Source organism: Mus caroli, unplaced genomic scaffold (assembly GCF_978045245.1).
Source record: "Mus caroli unplaced genomic scaffold, Mus_caroli_1 scaffold_9, whole genome shotgun sequence".
Taxonomy (NCBI): domain Eukaryota; kingdom Metazoa; phylum Chordata; class Mammalia; order Rodentia; family Muridae; genus Mus; species Mus caroli.
This window is the reverse complement of record NW_028227264.1, coordinates 31686336-31712340: the sequence shown is the minus strand read 5'-3', so window position 1 is coordinate 31712340 and position 26005 is coordinate 31686336. Positions and strand designations below refer to the sequence as shown.

The window sequence follows — 26005 nt, the reverse complement described above, 5'->3', positions numbered from 1 at the left end:
ATCAAGGCAAAATTCTTTCTTTCATCAAATATTATATCAACCTTGTCCCAACCATTGAAATCTGCTAAACAACATTGTACCAATATGTGATTATCAAATTCAAACTATTTTTTTTAGCAATTTTTTATTAGGTATTTTCTTATTTTACATTTCAAATGCTATCCCAAAAGTCCCCCATACCCTCCCCGCCAACTCCCTTACCCACCCACTCCCACTTCTTGGCCCTGGTGTTCCCCTGTACTGAGGCATATAAAGTTTTCAAGACCAAGGGGCCTCTCTTCCCAATGATGTCCCACTAGGCCATCTTCTGCTACATATGCAGCTAGAGACACAAGCTCTGGGGGTACTGGTTAGTTCATATTGTTGTTCCACCTGTAGGGTTGCAGACCCCTTTAGCTCCATGGGTACTTTCTCTAGCTCCTCCATTGGGGGTCCTGTGTTCCATCCAATAGCTGACTGTGAGCATCCACTTATGTGTTTGCTAGGCCCCGGCATAGCCTCACAAGAGACAGCTATATCAAGGTCCTTTCAGCAGAATGTTGCTGGTGTATGCAATGGTGTCTGCATTTGGAAGCTTATTAAGGGATGGATCCCTAGGTGCGGCAGACTCTAGATGGTCCATCCTTTTGTCTCAGCTCCAAACTTTGTCTCTGTAACTCCTTCCATGGGCGTTTTGTTCCCAATTCTAAGAAGGGGCAAAGTGATCACACTTTGGTCTTCGTTCTTGAGTTTCATGTGTTTTGCAACTTGTAACTTGGGTATTCTAAGTTTCTGGGCTAATATCCACTTATCAGTGAGTACATATCATGTGAGTTCTTTTGTGATTGGGTTACCTCACTCAGGATGGTATCCTCCAGGTCCATCCATTTGCTAAGAATTTCATAAATTCATTGTTTTATAATAGCTGAGTAGTATTCCATTGTGTAAATGTATCATATTTCCTGTATCCATTCCTCTGTTGAGGGACATCTGGTTTCGTTTCAGCTTCTGGCTATTATAAATGAGGTTGCTATGAACATAGTGGAGCATGTCAAACTGTTTTGTTTTAACCCAGCATAATGGCGTTCACCTAGTAACTGATCCTGGGAAATATCAATGCCTCTCACCTTATGTCATTGTTCTATGGGCATAGTTTTCTCTTTCCATCATGTTTGTCATTGTAACTTAGGACCACCTTATAATATTGCTACTGTCAAATCTTTCCAGTCTTGAGAGGCAATTCTCTTCTGAGTTAATCATGAATTTAATATCTGTTTCACGTAGGGTTGTTAAATTTTAGGGAACTGTTATCTGGCTAACTCCCATTAAAATGAAACTTTCTTACATGTTTCTATTGTTAATAGGAAGTTTCTCATGCCCCAGTTGATTACACATTCTGTGCCCTTAGAAGCCAATCATAATTGGAGTCAGTAGAAATACTTTGTACAATTAACCAATAATAAATTTGGACTCAACCCAACCACCCAGCAGAATTTCCTACACCTCTGTATATGCTTATATTGTATAAGTTGCCCCTGGGATAGACACCAAGATAAGAGAGACACCTACCCCAATGTAAAAGCAAAACAAAATTAAAAAACAAAACAAAAAAACCCAAAAAACCAACCAAACAAACAAATAAAAAAGGTAAGCAGAAGGTGGGGGCAGCAGTGGTGGACAGAAAGCAAGTGATCTAGGCAAGCAACCTTCCTGAAGGGACATCAGCCCAGAAAGCCAAACTTGTGGCTTTGATACAAGCTCTACGATTGGCAAAGGGGAAGTCTATCAACATTTACACTGACAGCAGGTCTGCTTTTGCCACTGCACGGAGCAATATACAGACAAAGAGGGCTGTTGACATCTGCAGGGAAAGACATAAAAAATAGGAAATTTGGAGACTCCTCAAGGCTATATACTTGCCAAAAATGGTGGCCATTATATATTGTCCAGGACACCAGAAAACCCGAGATGCTGTGGCTAAAGGGAATCAGATGGCAGACCTAACCGCCAAACAGGTAGCCCAAGGAGCAATGATTCTGGCAGTCAAGGAGCCTAAAGATTATTATGACATCAGAGAGAACAGCTTTATATACACCTCTGAAGACTATCAAGTTAGTGAACAAATTAGGACTGGGAAAGGAAACCCCGTATTGGGTAGTAGAAACAGAAGAAGGAAAACTAGTCCTCCCATGGGAAGAAGGACACAAGTATGTTACCAGCTTACATTACTTGACCCATTTGGGGCCCAAGAAATTAAAAGGTGTGGTTAGGTCCTCTGACTACTATGTTATAGGACTCTCTGACTTGGCAGATGAAATAGTCAAAAGCTGCAAGGCCTGTGCTATGACTAATGCAGGACACTCCATGTATACTCCCGAAAAGAGGCTCAGGAGTGACCGGCCTGGAGCCTACTGGGTGGTAGATTTTACAGAAATTAAGCCAGCTAGATATGGCAACACGTACTTATTAGTGTTTATAGACACCTTTTCAAGCTGGGTAGAAGCTTTTCCTACCAGGACTGAGACAGCCAATGTGATGGCCAGGAAGATCTTAGAAGAAATCTTCCCGAGACTTGGGATAAAAGGTATTCGGGTCTGATAATGGACCTGCCTTTGTTGCCCAGGTAAGTCAGGGACTGGTCAAGATATTGGGGATTGTTTAGAAGTTACATTGTACATACAGGCCCCAAAGCTCAAGACAGGTAGAGAGGATGAATAAAACCATTAAAGAAACCCTTACGAAATTGACAGAGGAGACTGGCACTAATTATTGGATAGCTTTCCTACCCTTGTGATCTTCAGGGTTAGAAACACCCCTGGACAGTTTGGACTGACCCATCCCCCCTATAAATTACTCTATGGGGGGCTCCTCCACTGGTAAAAATAGCCTCTGTACATAGTGCTGACATGCTGCTTTCCCAGCCTTTGTTCTCTAGGCTCAAGGTACTCAAGTGGGTGAGACAGTGAGCATGGAAGCAGCTCTAGAAGGCCTATTCAAGAGATGGAGACCTGCAAGCCCCACATCGCTTCCAAGTTAGAGATTAAGTCTACATTAGATGCCATCGTGCAGAAAACCTTGAAATTCAGTAGAAAGGCTCTTATCTTGTACTCTTGACCACCTTAATTTCTACTCTTATGGGACCCCTTTTGATTTTGCTTCTACCCTAGTTGTAGGTCCATGTGTGTTAGAGAACAAGAATTAGTGCAGTGCAGTTTTTAGTTTTGAGACAACAGTACCATGCCCTAAAGGATCAAGTGAGCCAGGGAGAAGATAGTGTCTAGTTCTATTCTAAGATTAGACCTACTAACAAGTAGAAGTGGGGAATGAAAAAGTGAAACATAAAAAACAAAAAATTCTAGGCCTTTAGGCCCAGGCTTCAGAATGTGACCTTTGTGACTCAATGCTCCAAGGTATGCTAATCTTAAAACAGATAGTGACTTTCCTCCACTCACTTGCTTCCTGGGTTCAGGGAGTGTTCATTCAAAGAAAGTCACCCTGACCATTGCTGGAACCCACTATGCGAATGTGCTATTGTGAGAGGCTCATAGAAAACTGTCTTGACTTTCCACTTAACTGGTATTTTTGGTATTTTCCAACAACGCCCTCCCCACCCCCTTGAGTTGTGGTTTCTTCCTTTTAAATACCCTCCTTACCCAGCTACTAGGTGCACCATGGTCCTCTCCCTCTGCAGGGTGTATGAATGTGGGCCCAAGAGTGCTCTTGAAATAAAAGTCCTCTTGCAATTTGCAAAAAACAAAACAAAACAAAACAAAAAAACCCAACTATTTTGAGAAGTGGTTAAGAAATGTCCCTGTAGCTAACATCCTTCTTGGAATAAGGAGACATATACATGGGTAACTGACAACCTAGTTGGCCAGTTAAGACATGAATGTTAGAAAAGGCAATTACCCTCCTGGTAGATGATTTGAGATATGAACATAAGACCAGGCAAATCCCCTAAATCAGTTGGAAACCCTAACCAATGGGAATAGGATAAATATACAACAAAGGTGTGTCCCTAAGGAAATTCCCTATTCCTAAATAATGACTAGTGGAATAATTGCACACAGATGTTTGTTGATTGGAGACTTTATAATTTCATAGGGTCTTAAGTCAATGTCATAGTTCAGGTCCCAAATCTTGACCATGAGCCTAGTAGGTCAGCCCTGGGGCGTATGCTTAATTAACTATCCCTGTCTAATTAAGATCAGTGTTTGTGTGGATTGTGAGCCAATTGCGGCACCTCAACAGGGTGAATGCATACTATTTGAAACAATTACTTACTTAAATTTCATCAAACTTAATATATCTATAGGATTCCATTTAATTTATCCAATAACTTGGAGGTGTCTATCACCTGCTTTTAGGTCTTGAAGAGTATCTGGAAAAACTGAGGTTTGTAACTTTAACAGCCTTGGGACATTTCTTCTTCACTTTAAACATGTGGTTCAGTAGGTACTTATCTATTCCTCTGTGTGTGTCTGAGTATTTTTTTTTCATTTCTAAGAAAGAAAGGGCTTTTCTAAATTTCTCTGCCTGTGCCTGAGTAATTCTTTCACTTGTATTTATAAATATTTTGAAGGCTTATAGCTTATCGGTCAACTTTTCACAGTTTTCTTTTTCCCATCTATCTAAAGGTCTTTTTTTCTTTTAGATGATACCAAATGCAGGTATGGATATTAATGATCAAATATGAACTACAAAATAGTATTAACTATAATAATAATGATGCTATTGAACTAATTTCAGTTAAGTCTTTTAGCTTTTAAATTTTCTGCTTCTATGTTCAAGCCATCTAAAGTATCACCAAACAGGGTCCTAGTGTCTAGTGTTATAATATTTCCCATCCTTAACTCGATTTTTGAGTACTTTGCAGTGAGGTAACAAATCTAATAGCTTCTTAGTTTGCTTACAGCTAACATGATTTCTCTAAACATGTGCTCATGCCATGCATTGGATTAACAAATATTTTTTGAAATCATAAATATTTAACTTTGCTAATAAACACTAAGTATCCAGATGCTAGGTTGAAAGCCTACCAAGCTCAGAGAGGCAGAAAAAGCATATAGGTGACCTTCCTCCACACCCAGTGTTCCAAAGGGAAGCTCTACTACATACCATCTCTAAAAACCCTCCAACTAATGTCCCTTCCTTCTATTCCCTGTGTCTCTCTCTATCCATCCTCCTGACTTCTACTTATTCATTGTGGTTTTGTCCTATGTTCCTTTCCTGTCAACTGGTTGTGTGCTCTGCCTCTTGACCTAGTTGACTTTATTTAATCCCTTTTACAATTAACAGAAAACCCTTTGATTAAAGTTATATGCTAAGGCTGAGCCACGCCACAACTAGAAACAGGTTTTCCCAGTAAACAACACAGTCTCCAGGTTCACACTATGATCAAATATCCTGCAATAGTTTATGATATTTGGTAAATATATGTATATTTTACTAAAACTATGAGTGATATATTATATATGCAATTATTTCTCATCGCCATACTTAATGATTGAACACATGCGAAATTCATTTATCTGATCTCTTTGTTTTTAAGACAAATTAAAATGCAACATTATTGGAATGAAGCATATACTCATACTTATTACTCCATGTAAGTTCTCTTGATTTGTATTTCTATAACTGGCAGAAAAAAATGAGCATAATCATGAACCCAAATGGAAATGTGGACACAGTTAAGGGTTTCCCAAAAAGACTCTAATAGTACATGAAACTATGGAAAATATTGCTAATGGAATTAAGTGAAATTAAAATCTCCTCACAGCAAAGGAAAAAATCTACAGAGTGCAAAGACAGCACTCAGAATTGGAAATATCATTACTAACTATTAGTAAGAATTAGGGTTTGTTTCAAAAGCATCAAAAGCATTGCAAACTCTAAATACTTAAAGTCTAATTTGTCTAATCAACAAATGTGCTAGTGAAATGAATAGACAATTCTCAAGATAGTGCACAAATATTTGACAAATATTCACAATTTAGAGACAGTCAAATTAAAAGTGCTTTGACAGCCAGGTTTATACAGAGAAACCCTGTCTCGAAAAGCCAAAAAAAAAAAAAAAGTGCTTTGATACTCCATCTTGACAGTCAAATGGATATCATCAGGAAAGCAGATGAGGATGATTGACTTCAGGGCTTGAGGGGTTTTCTATATCTCATTGTTCTTTCCCCCAATATGGCCACATTGAGTAAATCTCCTTTTTCTGACTTCTTTTATTAATTTGGCTCTCTAGTTGACTTTATCAATGATTGGTATCAGAATCTGACTTGGGGCCCATGTTGGGACCAACAAGCCCAATAACAAAATTATGACCACAAAGGGACAAAGACATATTTTGGGGGTGTTTACCCCTCACAATGAGCTTAATCCAGATGGAGAGGAAAGATGAAAATGAGTTGCACCTCTTGCAGTGTTTGTGTAAGGGGAGGTTCCCTAAGTGTTGATTGATTGGGTCAATAAAGTTGGCAGAGGCTTATCGTTTGGCTAAAATATAAAATTGGGATTTCTCAGCCCCAGCAGAAAGAGGAGGAGAAGAGATAGGGAACGGGACCTCTTTTGTCCAGGTTTGTGACAAGAGGACAGGCACCATGTAGGCTTGGGAGCTATTAGAACTGGTGGCAGACTTCACCACCAAATGAAATTCAACATAGGACAGCTGATGAGTTTAGGACTATAGATTCCATGCTGAGAGGCTTTGCCATCTGGCTGATTTTAAACTACTAAGATTTCTTGGTGTTTTCCATTCAAGGCAACAAAGGTGGGAAGGAGAAAGCAGGCACAGGCCATCATGGTGGCAAGTCAGTGGAATGTGAGCAGTAGCTTCAGGCATTCTTAGGAGTGACAGGTTCCCCCTGACCCCCACCCCGTGGGTTAGCAGAGTCAGCTGGATGTATTGGAGTTGTGGAAGTGGAAGCAGTAGCAGAGTGATCTCAGAACTAAGTTGTGAGGGGCTGAAGCTCCTGACAAGGAGACCATGTTAGTGCAGCCATCTGCACTAAGGGGATGGACAGTATGGAACGATCACTGCTCCCAAAATTTATGAGAAAAGCATTAGCTATCTGTTGGGACTGGGTAGATGGCTGGTTGAAGGCTGAAGATCTCAGGGCCTAACCAGTTCAAGCAGGTTTTTAAAATTACACACAACATCGTTTTTGTTAAGCAGCAGCAGATACATTTTGCCTCTATTGTGTCTTCTATCTGGAAACAAACTGATCAAAGGCAGAGTAGAAATTCCCTATTTATATTTATATAAAATATTTACTACAATAGATATCTGCATACCTTTGTATCCTGGGTGCTGGGATTAAAGGAAAGCACCACCATGTCTAAGCCTATATTTTTCTTGAATTCGTTTTCATAAGTTGGAAGCCTAGTCACATATATTGTGGTTTAATATTTCTGTAACAGTCCTTTCTAAGCATGACAATCAAATTAGATAACACAGATTAATACATTGATAGACATGATGATCTGTTTTCTGTGAAATATTTTAAGTTGTACTTCCATGACTATGGCCAAATTAGAAAGTTTAGTGTATATCTTAGTAAACGATTCCGATTTCTTTTGCATTTTACTTATTTCATTTATTATGGTTTTAGTCATTTAATCTATTGGATTATTTTGTTATGTTTTGTGTTTTGCTAATTTAAAGAAATGATATATAGTGGATCAGAATCATTGACAGTTACACTTTGATAAGTTTGGATAAAACGTATTTTTAAGAACAGTCTCACGATTTACCCTTAGGTGGCTAAAATGCATTAGGATCCATCTGCCTTTGCCACTTAAGTACTGGCATTAAACTCACAGTCCACCATACCCTGAAGACTAAACTTTCTTATGTTTACATACATTCAAACTTCAATTAAAATCATTTTTTTTTCTTTAAGCAGGAAAGTATTTAATTTTAATTGAGGTCAACTTTAAAACATGGAGAATATTTTGTATAAAGTATTCCATTTTTATTCTTTTTTAAAATATTTTTATTACACATTTTCCTCAATTACATTTCCAATGCCATCCCAAAAGTCCCCCATATCCTCCCCCCACCCCCCTACTGACCCGTTCCCACTATTTGGCCCTGGCGTTCCCCTGTACTAGGGCATATAAAGTTTGCATGTCCAATGGGCCTATCTTTCCACTGATGGCCAACTAGGCCATCTTTTGATACATATGCAGCTAGAGTCAAGAGCTCCGGGGTACTGGTTAGTTCACAATGCTGTTGCACCTACAGGGTTGCAGATCTCTTTAGCTCCTTGGATACTTTCTCTAGCTCCTCCATTGGGGGCCCTGTGATCCATCCAATAGCTGACTGTGAGCATCCACTTATGTGTTTGCTAGGCCCCAGCCTAGTCTCACAGGAGACAGCTACATCAGGGTCCTTTCAGCAAACGCTTGCTAATGAATGCAATGGTGTCATCATTTGGAGGCAAATTATGGGATGGATCCCTGGATATGGCAGTCTCTAGATGGTCCATCCTTTTGTCCCAGCTCCCTGGGTGATTGTTCCCTATTCTAAGAAGGGGCACAGTGTCCACACTTTGGTCTTCGTTCTTCTTGATTTTCATGTGTTTTGCAAATTGTATCTTATATCTCGGCTATACTAAGTTTCTGGGCTAATATCCACTTATCAGTGAGTACATATCATTTGAGTTCTTTTGTGATTGTGTTACCTCACTCAGCATGATGCCCTCCAGGTCCAACCATTTGCCTAGGAATTTCATAAATTCATTCCTTTTAATAGCTGAGTAGTACTCCATTGTGTAAATGTACCACATTATTTTGTATCCATTCTTCTGTTGAGGGACATCTGGATTCTTTCCAGCTTCTGGCTATTATAAATAAGGCTGCTATAAACATAGTGGTGCATGTGTCCTTCTTACTGGTTGGGACATCTTCTGGATATATGCCCAGGAGAGGTATTGTGGGATCTTCGGGTAGTACTATGTTCAATTTTCTGAGAAACCGCCAGACTGATTTCCAGAGTGGTTGTACAAGCTTGCCATCCCACCAGCAATGGAGGAGTGTTCCTCTTTCTCCACATCCTTGCCAGCATCTGCTGACACCTGAATTTTTGATCTTAGCCATTCTGACTGGTGTGAGATGGAATCTCAGGGTTGTTTTGATTTGCATTTCTCAGATGATTAAGGATGCTGAACATTTTTTCAGGTGCTTCTCAGCCATTCGATATTCCTCAGGTGAGAATACTTTGTTTAGCTCTGAGCCCCATTTTTTAATGGGGTTATTTGATTTTCTGGAGTCTACCTTCTTGAGTTCTTTATATATATTGGATATTAGTCCCCTATCTGATTTAGGATAGGTTAAGATCCTTTCCCAATCTGTTGGTGATATTTTTGTCTTATTGACGGTGTCTTTTGCCTTACAGAAGCTTTGCAGTTTCATGAGGTCCCATTTGTCAATTTTCAATCTTACAGCACAAGTCATTGCCATTCTATTCAGGAATTTTTCCCCTGTGCCCATATCTTCGAGGCTTTTCCCCACTTTCTCCTCTATAAGTTTCAGTGTCTCTGGTTTTATGTGGAGTTCCTTGATCCACTTAGATTTGACCTTAGTACAAGGAAATAGGAATGGATCAATACACATTCTTCTACATGATAACCACCAGTTATGCCAGCACCATTTGTTGAAAATGCTGTCTTTTTTCCACTGGATGGTTTTAGCTCCCTTGTCGAAGATCAAGTGACTATAGGTGTGTGGGTTCATTTCTGGGTCTTCAATTCTATTCCATTGCTCTACTTGTCTGTCACTATACCAGTACCATGCAGTTTTTATCACAATTGCTCAATAGTAAAGCTTTCGGTCAGGCATGGTGATTCCACCAGAGATTCTTTTATCCTTGAGAAGAGTTTTTGCTATCCTAGGTTATTTGTTAGTCCAGATTAACTTGCAGATTGCTCTTTCTAATTCGTTGAAGAATTGAGTTGGAATTTTGATGGGGATTGCATTTAATTTCTAGATTGCTTTTGGCAAGATAGCCATTTTTACAATGTTGATCCTGCCATTGCATGAGCATGGGAGATCTTTCCATCTTCTGAGATCTTCTTTAATTTCTTTCTTCAGAGACTTGAAGTTCTTCTCATACAGATCTTTCACTTCCTTAGTTAGAGTCATGCCAAGGTATTTTATATTATTTGTGACTATTGAGAAGTGTGTTTTTTCCCTAATTTATTTGTCAGCCTGTTTATTCTTTGTGTACAGAAAGGCCATTGACTTGCTTGAGTTAATTTTATATCCAGCTACTTCACCGAAGCTGTTTATCAGGTTTAGGAGTTCTCTGGTAAAATTTTTAGGGTCACTTATATATACTATCATATCATCTGCAAAAAGTCATATTTTGACTTCATCTTTTCCAATTTGTATCTCCTTGTTCTCCTTTTGTTGTCGAATTGCTCTGGCTAGGACTTCAAGTAAAATGTTGAATAGGTATGGAGAGTATGGACAGCCTTGTCTAGTCCCTGATTTTAGTGGGATTTTTTCCAGTCTTCTCACCATTTACTTTGATATTTGCTACTGTTTTGCTGTAGATTGCTTTTATCATTTTTAAGTATGGGCCTTGAATTCCTGATCTTTCCAGAGTTTTATCGGGAATGGGTGTTGGATCTTGTCGAATGCTTTTTCCGTATCTAACCAGATGATCATGTGGTTTTTGTCTTTGAGTTTGTTTATATAATGGATTATGTTGATGGATTTCTGTATATTAAACCATCCCTGCATCCCTGGAATAATACCTACTTGGTCAGGATGAATGATTGTTTTAATGTGTTCTTGGATTCGGTTAGCGAGAATTTTATTGAGTATTTTTGCATCAATATTCATAAGGGATATTGCTCTGAAGTTCTCTATCTTTGCTGGATCTTTCTGTGGTTAAGGTATCAGAGTAATTGTGACTTCATAGAATGAGTTGGGTAGTGTTCCTTCTACTTCTATTTTGTGGAATAGTTTATGCAGAACTGGAATTAGATCTTCTTTGAAGGTCTGATAGAACTCTGCACTAAACCCATCTGGTCCTGGGCTTTTGTTGGCTGGGAGACTATTAATGACTGCTTCTCTTTCTTTAGGGGATATGGGACTGTTTAGATCGTTAACTTGATCCTGATTTAATTTTGGTACCTGGTATCTCTCTAGAAATTTGTCCATTTTGTTCAGGTTTTCCAGTATTGTTGATTATAGCCTTTTGTAGAAGGATCTGATGGTGTTTTGGATTTCTTCAGGATCTGTTGTTATGTCTCCCTTTTCATTTCTGATTTTGTTAATTAGTATGCTGTCCCTGAGTCCTCTAGTGATTCTAGCTAAGGGTTTATCTATCTTTTTGATTTTCTCAAAGAACCAGCTCCTCTTTTTGTTGATTCTTTGAATAGCTCTTCTTGTTTCCACTTGGTTGATTTTGCCCCTGTGTTTGATTATTTCCTGCCGTCTACTCCTCTTGGGTGAATTTTATTTATTTATTTATTTTTGTAGAGCTTTTAGGTGTGTTGTCAAACTGCTAGTGTGTGCTCTATCTAGTTTCTTTTTTGAGGCACTCAGAGCTATTAGTTTCCCTCTTAGAAATGCTTTCATTGTGTCCCATAGGTTTGGGTATGTTGTGGCTTCATTTTCATTAAACTCTAAAAAGTCTTTAATTTCTTTCTTTATTCCTTCCTTGACCAAGGTATCATTGAGAAGAGTGTTGTTCATTTTCCACGTGAATGTTGGCTTTCCATTATTTATATTGTTATTGAAGATCAGCCTTAGTCCGTGGTGGTCTGATAGGATGCATGGGACAATTTCAATATTTTTTTTATCTGTTGAGGCCTGTTTTGTGACCAATTATATGGTCAATTTTGAAGAAGATACCATGAGGTGCTGAGAAGAAGGTATATCCTTTTGTTTTAGGATAAAATGTTCTGTAGATATTTGTTAAATCCATTTGTTTCATCACTTCTATTAGTTTCACTGTGTCTCTGTTTACTTTCTGTTTCCATGATCTGTCCATTGATGAAAGTGGTGTGTTGAAGTCTCCCACAATTATTGTGTGAGGTGCAATGTGTGCTTTGAGCTTTACTAAAGTGTCTCTAATGAATGTGGCTGCCCTTGCATTTGGAGCATAGATATTTATAATTGAGAGTTTTTGTTTGAGGATTTTACCTTTGATGAGTATGAAGTGTCCCTCCTTGTCTTTTTTGATAACTTTGGGTTAGACGTCGATTTTATTCGATATTAGAATGGCTACTCCACCTTCTTTCTTCAGACCATTTGCATGGAAAAGTTTTTTTCAGCCTTTCACTCTGAGCTAGTGTCTGTCTTCTTCCCTGAGATGGGTTTCTTGTAAGCAGCAGAATGTTGGGTCCTGTTTGTGTAGCCAGTCCGTTAGTCTATGTGTTTTTATTGGGGAATTGAGTCCATTGATATTAAGAGATATTAAGGAAAAGGTATTGTTGCTTCCTTTTATTTTTGTTGTTAGAGTTGGCATTCTGTTCTTGTGGCTGTCTTCTTTTTGGTTTGTTGAGGGATTATTTTCTTGCTTTTTCTGGGGTGTCATTTCCGTCCTTGTATTGTTTTTTTTTTTTTTTTTGTTATTATCCTTTGAAGGGCTGCATTCGTGGAAAGATAATGTGTGAATTTGGTTTTGTCCTGGAATAGGTTGGTTTCTCCATCTACAGTAATTGAGAGTTTGGCTGGGTATAGTAGCCTGGACTGGCATTTGTGTTCTCTTAGTGTCTGTATAACATCTGTCCAGGCTCTTCTGGCTTTCATAGTCTCTGGTGAATAGTCTGGTGTAATTCTGATAGGCCTGCCTTTATATGTTACTTGACCTTTCTCCCTTACTGCTTTTAATATTCTCTCTTTATTTATTGCATTTGTTTTTCTGATTATTATGTGTTGGGAGCAATTTCTTTTCTGTTCCAGTCAATTTGCTGTTCTGTAGGCTTCTTGTATGTTCATGGGCATGTCATTCTTTAGGTTTGGGAAGTTTTCTTCTATAATTTTGTTGAAGATATTTGCTGGCCCTTTAAGTTGAAAATCTTCATTCTCATCAACTCCTATTATGCGTAGGTTTGGTCTTCTCATTGTGTCCTGGATTTCCTGGATGTTTTGAGTTAGGATCTTTTTGCGTTTTGTATTTTGTTTGATTGTTGTGCTGATGTTCTCTATGGAATCTTCTGCACCTGAGATTCTCTCTTCCATCTCTTGTATTCTGTTGCTGATGCTCACATCTATGGTTTCAGATTTCTTTTCTAGGGTTTCTATCTCCAGCGTTGCCTCATTTTGGGTTTTCTTTATTGTGTCTACTTCCCTTTTTAGGTCTTGGATGGTTTTATTCAATTCCATCACCTGTTTGGTCGTGTTTTCCTGCAATTCTTTAAGGGATTTTCGTGTTTCCTCTTTAAGTTCTTCTACCTGTTTAGCTGTGTTCTACTGTATTTCTTTTTGTTAGTTATTAAAGTCCTTCTTGATGTCCTCTACCATCATCATGAGATATGCTTTTAAATCCGGGTCTAGATTTTCAGGTGTGTTGGGGTGCCCAGTACTAGGTGGGGTGCGAGTGCTGGGTGAAGGAGCCCTGGTGTTGGAGTGGAACGGAAGGGACTTGTGCACCTGGTCAGGCCAGGTTATCTGCTTCCCTAGTTAATGCAGTCTCAGGTCCCGTGTGATTGGATTGGAGCAGATGCTGTGATCTACTCACCAGAGGTCTTAAGATCCCATGGGGGATCCTGTGAGGGTCCTTGAGGGGGTCCAGAGACTCTGCAGGTAAGGAACCCCGGTGCTGGACTAATTAAGGTCATTTAAATGTAATATGTATGTATGTATGTGTATATATATATATATATATATATATATATATACAATTTGACAACTGTAATGATTTAACAACCATTTGTTCTTTATTCTAATTTTATTCCCCTCACCCCTTTTTTATATGTGTAGTTTTCCTGTCTCATTCCATAGGATAAATAGATAGATAAATAGATAGATAGATGGATAGATAGATGGATAGATAGATGGATAGATAGATGGATAGATAGAAGATAGATAGATCTATTTCATAGGACAATGAAAACTTGTATTATAAATGTTTATCTAGGCTGTTCCGTTGAGTAAGTAGTCTACTACAGCAATTTCAACATTCTGTTCTCACTGCTTTCACAAGAAGTATTATTTTGCAAGCACTGCTTAAGTTTGCAACATTGAACACACAGGGACAGCCTTGATGTTTAAAAGTTTAAATTATTCTCAGACTATCCTCTTCCATTTCCAGGAAAGATTTGTACACCTGGAGTAACGATCTATCTTTGGTGGCAATCAAAGATTAATCATTACCAAAGAGGAGTTCATATGTGTAACTAAAGAGTGAAGAATGGAATAAGAAATGACAGTAGATTGTAGAACACAGTTAGAAAAGGACCCTATTAAAAGTGGCACACACCTTTAATTCCAGCACTTGGGAGGCAGAGGCAGGCCTATTTCTCATTTCAAGGCCAGCCTGGTCTACAAAGTGAGTTCCAGGACAGCCAGGGCTATACAGAGAAAACCTGTCTCAAAAACAAAACAAAACAAAACAAAAACCAAAACAAAAAGAAAAAAACAAAAAACAAAAAGCAAAACAAAAGAAAAAAGGAAAGAAAAGAAAAGAAAAGGACCCTATTATTTTAGGAAACAAAAAACATGTTTTTTCTACCAATAAGAAGCAAATGGGATTTGGAAGGTCTTTGCTAAGAAGATACTTTGAACATTAGAAAATGAATAAATTTACTCAGGGAGGTTATAAAGCCACTGATCTCTCTATTGCTGCATGCTGGGTTTGAAATGGAAGAAACAGGCTAGATAAACATCAAAACAGGGACACGGGATAGTGATGCTAAAATCTTGAGGAATGCAGCCACAACCCAGGCCTAGCACAGGATTACTTTTTAGCCAAGTAAGTCATCATCAATGCTCATTTGTAGCTGTCACTTTCAAATATATCTAAACTATTTGCTCATACATTTTTGTAACTGAGTAAATAGCTACCATCTTTTCCTGTAGCTCTCTGTAGTTAATCCATAAATAAAACTCCTTTGAAGTTGAAATAATAGGATGATATTTACAAAGATTAATGATTACCCAACTATCTAGGCTAAACTTCTTTTTTTTTTCTTTTTTTTTATTACGTATTTTCCTCAATTACATTTCCAATGCTATCCCAAAAGTCTCCCATACCCCCCCGCCACTTCCCTACCCACCCATTCCCATTCTTTTGGCCCTGACATTCCCCTGTATTGGGGCATATAAAGTTTGCAAGTCCAATGGGCCTCTCTTTCTAGTGATGGCCGACTAGGCCATCTTTTGATACATATGCAGCTAGAGACAAGAGCTCCGGGGTACTGGTTAGTTCATCATGTTGTTCCAACTATAGGGTTGCAGTTCCCCTTAGTTCCTTGGGTACTTTCTCTAGCTTCTCCATTGGGAGCACTGTGATCCATCCAATAGCTGACAGTGAGCATCCACTTCTGTGTTTGTTTGGCCCCAGCATAGTTGCACAAGAGAGAGTTATATCTGGGTCCTTTCAGCAAAATCTTGCTAGTGTATGCAATGGTGTCAGCGTTTGGAAGCTGATTATGGGATGGATCCCTGGACATGGCAGTCTCTAGATGGTCTATCCTTTCATCACAGCTCCAAACTTTGTCTCTGTACCTCCTTCCATGGGTGTTTTGTTCCCAATTCTAAGAAGGGGCACAGTGTCCACACTTTGGTCTTCATTCTTGAGTTTCATGCGTTTAGCAAATTGTATCTTATATCTTGGGTATCCTAAGTTTTGGGCTAATATCCACTTATCAGTGAGTACATATTGTGTGAGTTCCTTTGTGATTGTGTTACCTCACTCAAGATGATGCCCTCCAGGTCCATCCAATTGGCTAGGAATTTCATAAATTCATTCTTTTTAATAGCTGAGTAGTACTCCATTGTGTAAATGTACCATATTTTCTGTATCCATTCCTCTGTTGAGGGGCATCTGGGTTCTTTCCAGCTTCTGGCTATTATAAATAAGGCTGCTATGAACATATTGGAGCATGTGTCCTTCTTATGGTTTTATGTGAGTTAGATGGTTCAAAAGAAATGATACGATTCAGGTAGCATGTAACACGGACAGAATGAGATTCTTTTTGGATTTTGGCACATTAAATTTCTTAATATACACAGATATTTCTTTGTAATAAACTGCTGAAAATATACTTCTAATGATATTGGACCACTGACATTCTCCTATATATTTAAGCATTAAGTAGATATTTCACTGGCAGGTCCTACACACACACACACAGAGTTCTGAACTGAGTTTTGAAAACATGTAATCTTACTTTTAAAAAAAGATAAGTTTCTTCTCTCTCTCTCTCTCTCTCGCTCTCTCTCTCTCTCTCTCACACACACACACACACACACATACACACACGTGTGTGTGTGTATATGTGTGTGTGATTCTGAAGGAGAGTAAATTTACAGAATTATCTTAACTACTTTATTTATTTTTGAATTTCAATTACAAGCTAATAATTAAGAGAAAAGTTTAGCTAATATTTAAATATTTTGTTCTCTAAGATTGTTATTTGAAATTTTACAAGTAATTACTAATACCTAAATCTTATCTAATTTTGTCAATTGTATAACATATTTTCAGTTGATTTTTTTAATATTTACTACATTTCTTTCTAGTCTGTCCCTATTAATATGCTTTATGATAATATATACTTCATATTACTAAGTTAGTACATATAATATGGTTGTTAATCCTAATTTTCCTTATACTTGCTATTGGTTAGGCCATTTTGTGTTAATTGGCATATTGTACCAGGATTCATAAAGACAATATCACTCACACATTAGTATATCATTCACACTGAACACATTCATCTCCATGCAATTTAGAGCTAGACTAGTGAAATGAAACTATTATATATTTATGGTTTCTAAAACTTATGGGTCCTAGATTTTTCTGATACAGAAAACTGTGTGTGTGTGTGTGTGAAGTGCTGGAGGAGAAATGCAGAGTATTTTTATAATTTGGTCAGTTTTTTAGTTCTTTATAAATTCTAAGTATTGACTTAGTTATTTTTTAATATTGATTTTTATTGTGAAATTCGCTGGTTTCTTGATTTCATTCACAGCCCATTTATCACTTTTATGAAGGAGGGATGATTTTTTTTTAAGTTAATTTGTATCCAATGATGGAGGTCTCTGGTAAAGTTTTTTGAGTCATTCGTGACCCAGATAATATAATAGTATGCTAAATATGATGTAATAGTTAGTATGCTAAAGCATACTCCCACACCCAGGCCAAACTGTGTTCTTTAAGAAAATCTATTAATACAAAGCCAAAACACCAATAATGAGAGAAGTAGCAAGACAGAGCAAAGTTGATACACTAAATTAAAACTGTGTAATAAGCAATGTGTTGTGAACATGATCCTTAAGGGTCCATTTTTCATGCCCAGAAAGAAAGGCAGTCATGGTCCTTCATGATTTAGAGGAATATGTAAGTAGCCATGGGCAAATTACACATACTTACTGGCACTCAAGCCTTTGGAGGTATACACCCAAGACTACAGATGAGCACAGGTTGACTGTCATCAAGAAAGGAGAAGATGAAGGCTCAGGCTTCTTAAAAACATATTTATACAGAATCACACATGCATGTCAGTTTTCCATGTAATTGTATTACAGCTTTTATCGCTGTTTACAAGTTCCTGGATCATTTGGTTTGTACTCACTCATTAACTCCAAGATGTCCAGCACTATCTATTTTGACCCACGGTATATTTATATCTGTACTCTGTTGTCTAAACATAAACTGACTATTAAGGTCTTGTGTTTCCAACATGTCTCTTGCATGGCTCTAAATTGTCTACCACTAACTATGACTCAGACCAGATATTCATATCAAAGAGCATTGCTACATTCTGACTCAATGGTTTTCTTTTCAACATAAAACTATTCTATAGGTCAAATGATAAGAATATAATCACAAGGCTCTTCCCCCTGACTCCCAGGATAAGCCATGAATAAAGAAATCTTTGCCTGTAGGGCTGCCTAACCTCCAAGTCAGCAAGCTTTTTCCTAAAATGACTTTTTGTCAATCCTCTGTTAACATTTACTAGCACTGCCTTATCCTATGCCATAAATAGTACCTACATCTTGTCTCTGTGTCTCTCTCTTTCTGTCTGTCTCCATCTCTCTGTGTCTGTCTCTCCATATTTGTCTTTGTCTATGGGTCTGCCTGCCTCTGTGTCTGCCTGTCTCTGTGTCTGCCTGTCTCTGTGTCTGTCTGTCTCTGTCTCTGTATCTGTCTCTCTCTGTGTCTCTCTGTGCATCTCTGTCTCTCTATCTGCCCCCTATCTCTCCTTAAAATATACTGTTATTTAAAGTGTGGTACAAATATTCTGAGGCTGTCTCTTGGTTTTTGTGCTGTGGTTCTAACTCCCAGCAGTAGCACTCAACTGGAATGTGTTAATCCTTCACTGAATCTGAGCCCCTTGGAACAGATTCTGAAGTTTGTTTTGAAGTTTCTTCTGATCGTTTGCTTGTTTGTTCTTTGCTACAGAAACTATATTTTCCTATCATGACCTAGATAACAGATTGATTATTTCCTGCAATTCCTGTGTTACTTTGTGGAGAGTACAGCAGTCCATTTTGTGTTCACTTCCACTTTCCTCTTTCCTTCTTTCTACTTTTACCTTATTACGACTAACACTGGCGAGGATGAGGAACAGGAGGAAACTTTATTAACTATTAGTGGGAGTGTAAGCTGATGAAGGGACTGTGGAATCAGGATCAGCCAACTCTACTCCTCTTACACATATGCCCAAGAGAATCTATATCTTGTTAAACAGATACTTGTATTCATGGTTTACAAAAGATTTTGGGATTCCACCAGAGTCACACATGTTACTGGGGAAATCAGAGTCCCCTCTAGGGAGTCTTTGTCTCAGTAATAAAAGAATTTAAGATCAAACATGTTGTAGCTTATAGGGACAGAACTAGAGAGCTGGTATTCTGGGGATGATAAGTACACTATCTCAATAATAGCCAACTATTCCTCAATTTCTTTAATATGGATTAAGGTAAGACTGCCTTCCTAGGTTATTCCAGTCAAGTCATTGTACTGCCTAATTATAATGTTAGATCTCCACCCAGGTCAGAGATTTTATTATCGTGACCACACAGAAATTATTTCCTTTAAAGGAACTTGAATGCTATCACCATCACCATCACCATCACCACCACTACCACCACCATCATCATCACCATCATCATCATCATTGATTGTATATTCACAGTAAGAAGGAAATGGAATCAGGCTCAATATTTACCTACCAATGAATGGATAAAAATGATACTATGAAATTAGAAAAAAATGGATAAAGCTAGAAAATATTATATTAAATGGAGAAACTTAAGCTCACCAAGAAAAATTATCACTGGTTCTCTACTATATGCAGATCCTAGTTTCCAGATTTTACATATATGTATTTATATGGGAATTTGAACATTACTAATGAAACTAGAAAAAAGTACAAAAAGAGGGAAAATGATGGTTAAGAAAGAAAGACATTAGGTCAGCAATGTATTTATGAAATATAAGGAAAATTTTGAGGGTAGACACGTTCAGGGAGCATGGGAAATGGGATCCCTTCAAAGAAGTGTGCATGAAAGTGCCAGGTGGATACATGGTAACCTGTATCACAATTAAACAAATGTTGCCACACATTTTTTATTTTATATACCTCTGTTCAAAATTATATTACCTTTATTAACATTTTCATACAATGTTTGTGGCCATAGAAGAATGATGTCACTAAAGACCATAAGTTTTATTCAGGTAAGATTTATTTTTTTAATTAGAAATGGTCTTTCAGATACCAAGTTTAGAAGAAACACCCAGAGATAGAAAGTGATTTGTACTGTAGGAATAGAAGAATTGAATCATATTCCTTACAGATTTTTTTATTTTTATAACAAAAGTATAAGGAATAAAAGTATAATATACACAAAAACTCCTTCATTATAAACCTGAATTCCATGCCAAATTTTTATTGTCTTTTTAAGTTAACCATCTGGATTACCTTGAATAACTTGGCTGTATCCTCTGTACCCTAGATTCTGGATCTGTATGTTTAGAGTAAGGATCACTTTTTCTCATATCTAATCATAGAAAAATATTTCTAGCTTGATGTTGTCTTTATTTTCTCATATCTCATAAAGTGTCAGTAGAAACATAGTAATATAATACTATTATGAATTTAAATAAATTTGTATACATAATATATTTATTATAGTAAGTGTTAATACATGAGGGACATTTCAGTGGTGCTTGTCCCATGTAGGGCACTCAGTAATTATTATTTACTATTGTAAACTACTAAGATTGTAAAGAAAATTTTATATTTTTACTTCTAGGTGACTAATTATGGACAATGAAGTTGGACATACTTTTAACTTCAAAGGCCATAAATTTCTCAGTGCTTTAGTTAATATGGAGACAGTGAAAAATATAGAAGATTATGAAATTCGGGATGATGACATCTTTATAGTCACATATCCAAAGTCTGGTAAGTGTCATATTAGGACATATTATGCTGGTCTTTTGTGTTGATTGAATAAGTCCATATAATTTCCACATGGTGATGTCAATTAAACTGTATTAGATTCTTTCCTCATTTAAAAATGAAAGACCTCATCAAGTCAAAGATATCACACTGGCAGAAGCTTGTCACCTTCTATCTTTAGTCAGGAAGCCCAAGTGGATGAACCTAATAGAGATAACTCCTCACACACATGCACAAAGATTTGTGTCTATGCTAACTCCAAATCACATAAGAAAACCAATATCAGGTGCTGCTGCACTCTAAGTTTTAGAATAAGTTATGGTCAAAGAGAGATTAAATCAAATGTAAGACTCTATATCATATATTTATATGCTTATATTTTAATTTCTTGGGGAAAAATACAGGAAAAAAAGTTTGTAGGCAATAGCAACTAATTTGTAAATGATGATGAATGCCTTAGCCTGTTGAACAAGACCGAAATAGTACAAAACCTTTTTCTACAAGAGACACATGCTTTATTATTTAGAGGCATTTTTTTTCTCAAACAATGATTCAATTTCCAATACATTTAATTTTGTTGACAAGATTTCTGAGAGAACTGTAATTCACTGCAAATTTTCAAAAAAAAAAAAAGAAAAGGAGAAAGAAAGAAGGAACGAACGAACAAAAGAGAGAAAGAAAGAGAGAAAGAAAGAAAGAAAGAAAGAAAGAAAGAAAGAAAGAAAGAAAGAAAGAAAGAAAGAAATCTTGAGCAGAGAGGATTCCTAGTTTCTTGGTAAGATTGAGATGAACAATAAGTATTCATATTGTACAACCCAGGATATAAGACACATTCATTGTAACAAGCTGGAGACTGATGGCATAACTTACAATCAAGTCAACACTTCCACCACTGAATTATCTTGGATAGTCATTAATAAATTATGAGTAAATAATAAATAAATAAATAAATAAATAAATAAATAAATAAATAAATAATTTTATTATGAACCCAGTGAATTATTTCAAATAACCATGAAAAATAATAAATACATTATAATAAATTATAAATTTAATATAAATGTATTATTTATATATTTTTTATTTAATAAAATAAACTTAATGAAATAGATTAAATACTGTAAATAAATTTTGTTTAAGATAACTAAATTTATATTATAAATAAATTATAAATAATAAATAACAACCTTACCACTATCTTTCCATTTTGTGACTTGACTCTAATGATTAAGAAACCAAATATTAGTAAGAACACTGAAATCTTTAGTGTCCTCTTTCAACATCTGTGTTCTGATCTGTTGCTTGGAATATGCCAGAGAAGTGCTTGAGCATGCAAAGAAAGTGAAGGAGTGGAAACTGGAAATATTTGATTCTAATAGTTTTACTATAGGCAAAGAACTAATGAAGTAACTTAAGAAATGAAATGTTGCCGGGTGTGGTGGCACATGCCTTTAATCCCAGCACTCAGGAGGCAGAGGCAGGCGGATTTCTGAGTTCAAGGCCAGCCTAGTCTACAGAGTGAGTTCCAGGACAGCCAGGGCTACACACAAAAACAAAAACAAAAACAAAAAAGAAAGAAATGAAATGTCTCATGAACAAACAGTAAAGTGGCATTAAGTAACCTGATGTATCTTTTATGAAAATCAAGAAAAATATTGTAGAAGGCTCAAATATTTAAAAATGACAAAGAAAAAAAGATGTAGTAAGAGGGAAGCACCACTTACCCTGGCCTGATCTGATCTGATTACACTCTATTCATGTGTAGTGATGTTGCACTTTGCTGGTGAATATCAGCAAATGTTATATAAATAACAGCTAAACATTACCACAAGTACTCCCCATGAAGAATGGAATACACAGTCACTACAAGAAAAATCTGAATCATCACTCCTAAAACACTACCTCCATTCACAAGAAAATGGAATGAAGTCATTGATTTCAGCCTTAAGTACTTGGGTATAAATACAGACAACAGGGAATAACACTGGGCATATTGAAGCATGCTCAAAGTGCAAAGAAGGACAAAGAACCAAATTATATTCAAGATAGATGGCATTACTATTAATATTCATTATTAAAACCTACTTCAGGATTGAAAACAGCATTATTCTCTATTTTAACAGGTACCATCTGGACTCAACAGATCCTCTGCTTGATTTGTTTTGAGGGTCACCGGAATGGAACTGAAAACATCGCAACATTCGATAGAATACCATCCCTTGAGTACAATATTCACAAATTAGACTATGCCAAAATGCCATCCCCTCGAATCTTCATTTCCCACCTTCCATATTACTTAGTACCAAAAGGTCTCAAGGACAAAAAAGCCAAAGTATGTCACAGAACTTAGCCACTTGCTGTATTCACAAAAATGACTTTTCTAAGTACTGTATAATTAGTTTATTTCAGTATTCTGCTGTTATAATGCAACTGCTATCAATAACCACAAGTACCAGAGTACTCAGCTTTTTCCTCTGAAGAAAGTAGATTTATCATTATCTCAATTTAATGTTTGAAAGAGTTTTTATCAGAGTTTTAAATGTTTATCAACATGGCATCTAATAAAATGTGTCTCAAGTAGACCTTTATTTGCATACTCATAATTAGAATAATCATGTTTGATATTTATTGTCCATAATTGTTTTTCATTCTTTGAAAGGGCTCTGTCTAATGACCAACATTTTGTTACATTTTTTATCAGTTTTCTTTGCATTACATCTAGAATTTAATCTATTTCAGCTCATCCACATTGCTTTTTCATATATGTTTTGATTAGCAACATTCTTTTTTTGTTTCTTAATTCATCTATTTGTTCACTTTACATCTGTACTGCAGTCCACCCTCTCCTCTCACTCACACTTTCCTTAGCCCTCCCCTCCCTTCTTTTCTGAGAACAGAAGGCCCTCTCATAGGTACTAACCTACCCCAACATAGGAAAATCTAAAAGAAACATTCTTAATTTTAGTGTTATCAAACTGATTGTTTTTCATTCAAATAAATTCATATTTAATATATATTTCCTTGCTTTAGGAGTAGATATATGGTTTTTGGGTTTTGTATTTCTTTCTTATTCTTTTCCTTCCTCACCTCCTTTTTTTCTGGTGATAGTCTGTGTAGCCAAGGCAGGCATGAGCTTTTCCTCCTGTCCTAATCTCCCAGATTCTAGGATTGTAGACAGACAAGATTATCATTTTGTGTGTGGGTTTTATACTACTTATATGTTTAATCTACATATGTTATTTTTGAAAGTTATGAAGGAAAGATGTATATTGATCTGATTATTGTTTTTTTTAAATTATCTCCTATATTGCCCTAGTTGTACATTTACTATCACATGAGAAATTAATTTTCTTTTCAAAATTGGAATACAATATATTTTGATCATATAATGTAAATTAACTTTCCATATTTATGAACTGCAAATAATATCACTTCTTGAGAACTTAGATACATTTTGTAGACATGTATGAAATGCCATTGAGAAAAGCTGTTTGTTAGAATATTGGTTGTAATACTAAAACGAAAAAATAACCACTTGCCTTTGCACAGCTGAAAGACTGGAAGAAATAATTATGCTTATTGTCATTATCAAATAGTGTAAATTGTTTTTTAAATTTATAAGCCTAACCAAGGATTGTTAAACAAAATGATTTCATAATTGTGTCTACAGATTATTTATGTCTACAGGAATCCTAAGGATGTTTTGATCTCCCTTTTTCATTTCTCAAATTTGATGGCTGTACTCAAAGGTTCAGATAATCTGGAAAATTTTATGCAAAGATTTCTAAGTGGAAACTGTAAGTATTCATCCTTTTAACTGGATATAAATGAATTACACCAAAGCTTCTAGTTAGCCAAAGTTTCAAACTTACAGAACACAATTTAAAGAAATGGAACATGCCAATGAAATGAAAATCCATGTTTCAATTCTGAGAAAGGAAAATGAAAAGAAGAAATAAAAACAATAATGACAAACAAATGAACAAACAAAAACCAAACCCCAAACAATTCATCTTGAGTGACAATTTTATGTCAAATCCATCTGCCTCCAATAGAATAACTGTTCTATCTTTGTACACCATTGCATTGTCAAGGTCACAAAGGAAGTATTTTGTTTATAGCTATTCTATAAATTACTTCCAGCTAGAGACAACCATAGAGTGGGCCATTCTGGCTCAGTGAATTTCGAGGACCAGTGTATGTTTTTCATGGGCCTGTGTAAGGATTTAAATTCAACTGAAGTATTGTTCATTCCACTACTTAGGAGGAATAATTAATGCAAGAGGTTCATTGAGTGTGGAGCCAGTGTCCCAATCATTTGTAAGATGATGGTCATATTTTGTGCCACCATACACAGTGAACATTGTTGCTCAGATATCTTATCAAACAAGAGGAGAAATAGAGACATGGAGGAAAATGAAACATAAGCATAGACATATGTTATTTGGATTTTGTATTAGTAAAGCCATCTTCAGCCTTGGGCTCTTGGGTATTGCTTCCTTGCTACTTTTGGTGACTTTATATAGGGGATTTTGACAAACGTCAGCTAACTGTTCCCCAAAACACTAAACATTTTAAATAGTGATACAGATGTCCACTGCAACAACTCTGTTTTATTTCTGAACATTCACAGAAAAGAGGGTCAAGTTTGTTGTTTCCTACAGGCACACACAGCTCACCATTCTTACTCATTACCTTTCATTCAGGGGGAGGAAACCTTTGGTTTGACCACATAAGAGGCTGGTATGAACACAGACATGATTTCAATATAATGTTCATAAGCTTTGAAGACATGAAGAAGGTAAGATGGGAAAATTGTAGTTTTTAATTACTCTTTTTTTTTAAAAAAAAATGCAGTCATTAACCCCCTTGTAGCTGCTCAACTAACAGTTCCTCATCCCATTCCCCCTTCCCCCTGTCTCCAAGAGAATGTCCTACTCCACACACTGCCAGGCATTTCTCCTACCCAGGGCTTCACGTCTCTTGAGGGTCAGTTTTACATGATTTTTTACTTTGTTTTCCTCTTGTTTGAAAGCTCACTCTCCCTGGTATCTCCATATATAACTCTTCCTTGGGTTTTTTTGCTGGAGAAGATTCCTAATCTCTTGCCTTTGTCTCATTGACTGGACTTCCCCAGTACTCTCTTTTCTCTGTTCAGTAGTCTTTCCTGGTCCCTTCTTTTACAACCACATGCGTAAAACCAATCTCAAACTTTCACAGCAGCAATAGCTTTCATTAATAAATACTTGATTATTTCAGGATAATTACATATACTAATGGTGTCTAGTGTGGTGTTCCTGCATATGAATAGAGAATGTATTGAACAGAATACTCATCTATCCACTCTTCTTGAATTGTCATCTGTTCTTCCTGTAAAACCTTTCCCAATCACTGTTAATCCAAATCATTATTAATCACAATTCTACTGTAAT

At 36.6% G+C, this 26005-nt stretch overlaps 1 protein-coding gene across 3 annotated transcripts in view; it reads left to right on the top strand.

Annotated features, from left to right (window-relative positions):
• The window catches only part of LOC147002606 (amine sulfotransferase-like), a 43376-nt gene that overhangs the window by 10994 nt on the left and 6377 nt on the right, over positions 1-26005 (top strand). For all 3 annotated transcript variants that reach the window (XM_085842748.1, XM_085842750.1, XM_085842749.1), the window contains 4 exons: positions 20425-20576; positions 22697-22905; positions 24244-24370; positions 25280-25374. In XM_085842748.1, coding sequence (XP_085698874.1) covers positions 20435-20576; positions 22697-22905; positions 24244-24370; positions 25280-25374 — 573 coding nt within the window. In that variant the 5' untranslated portion in view covers positions 20425-20434. The remainder of the gene's footprint in view (positions 1-20424; positions 20577-22696; positions 22906-24243; positions 24371-25279; positions 25375-26005) is intronic.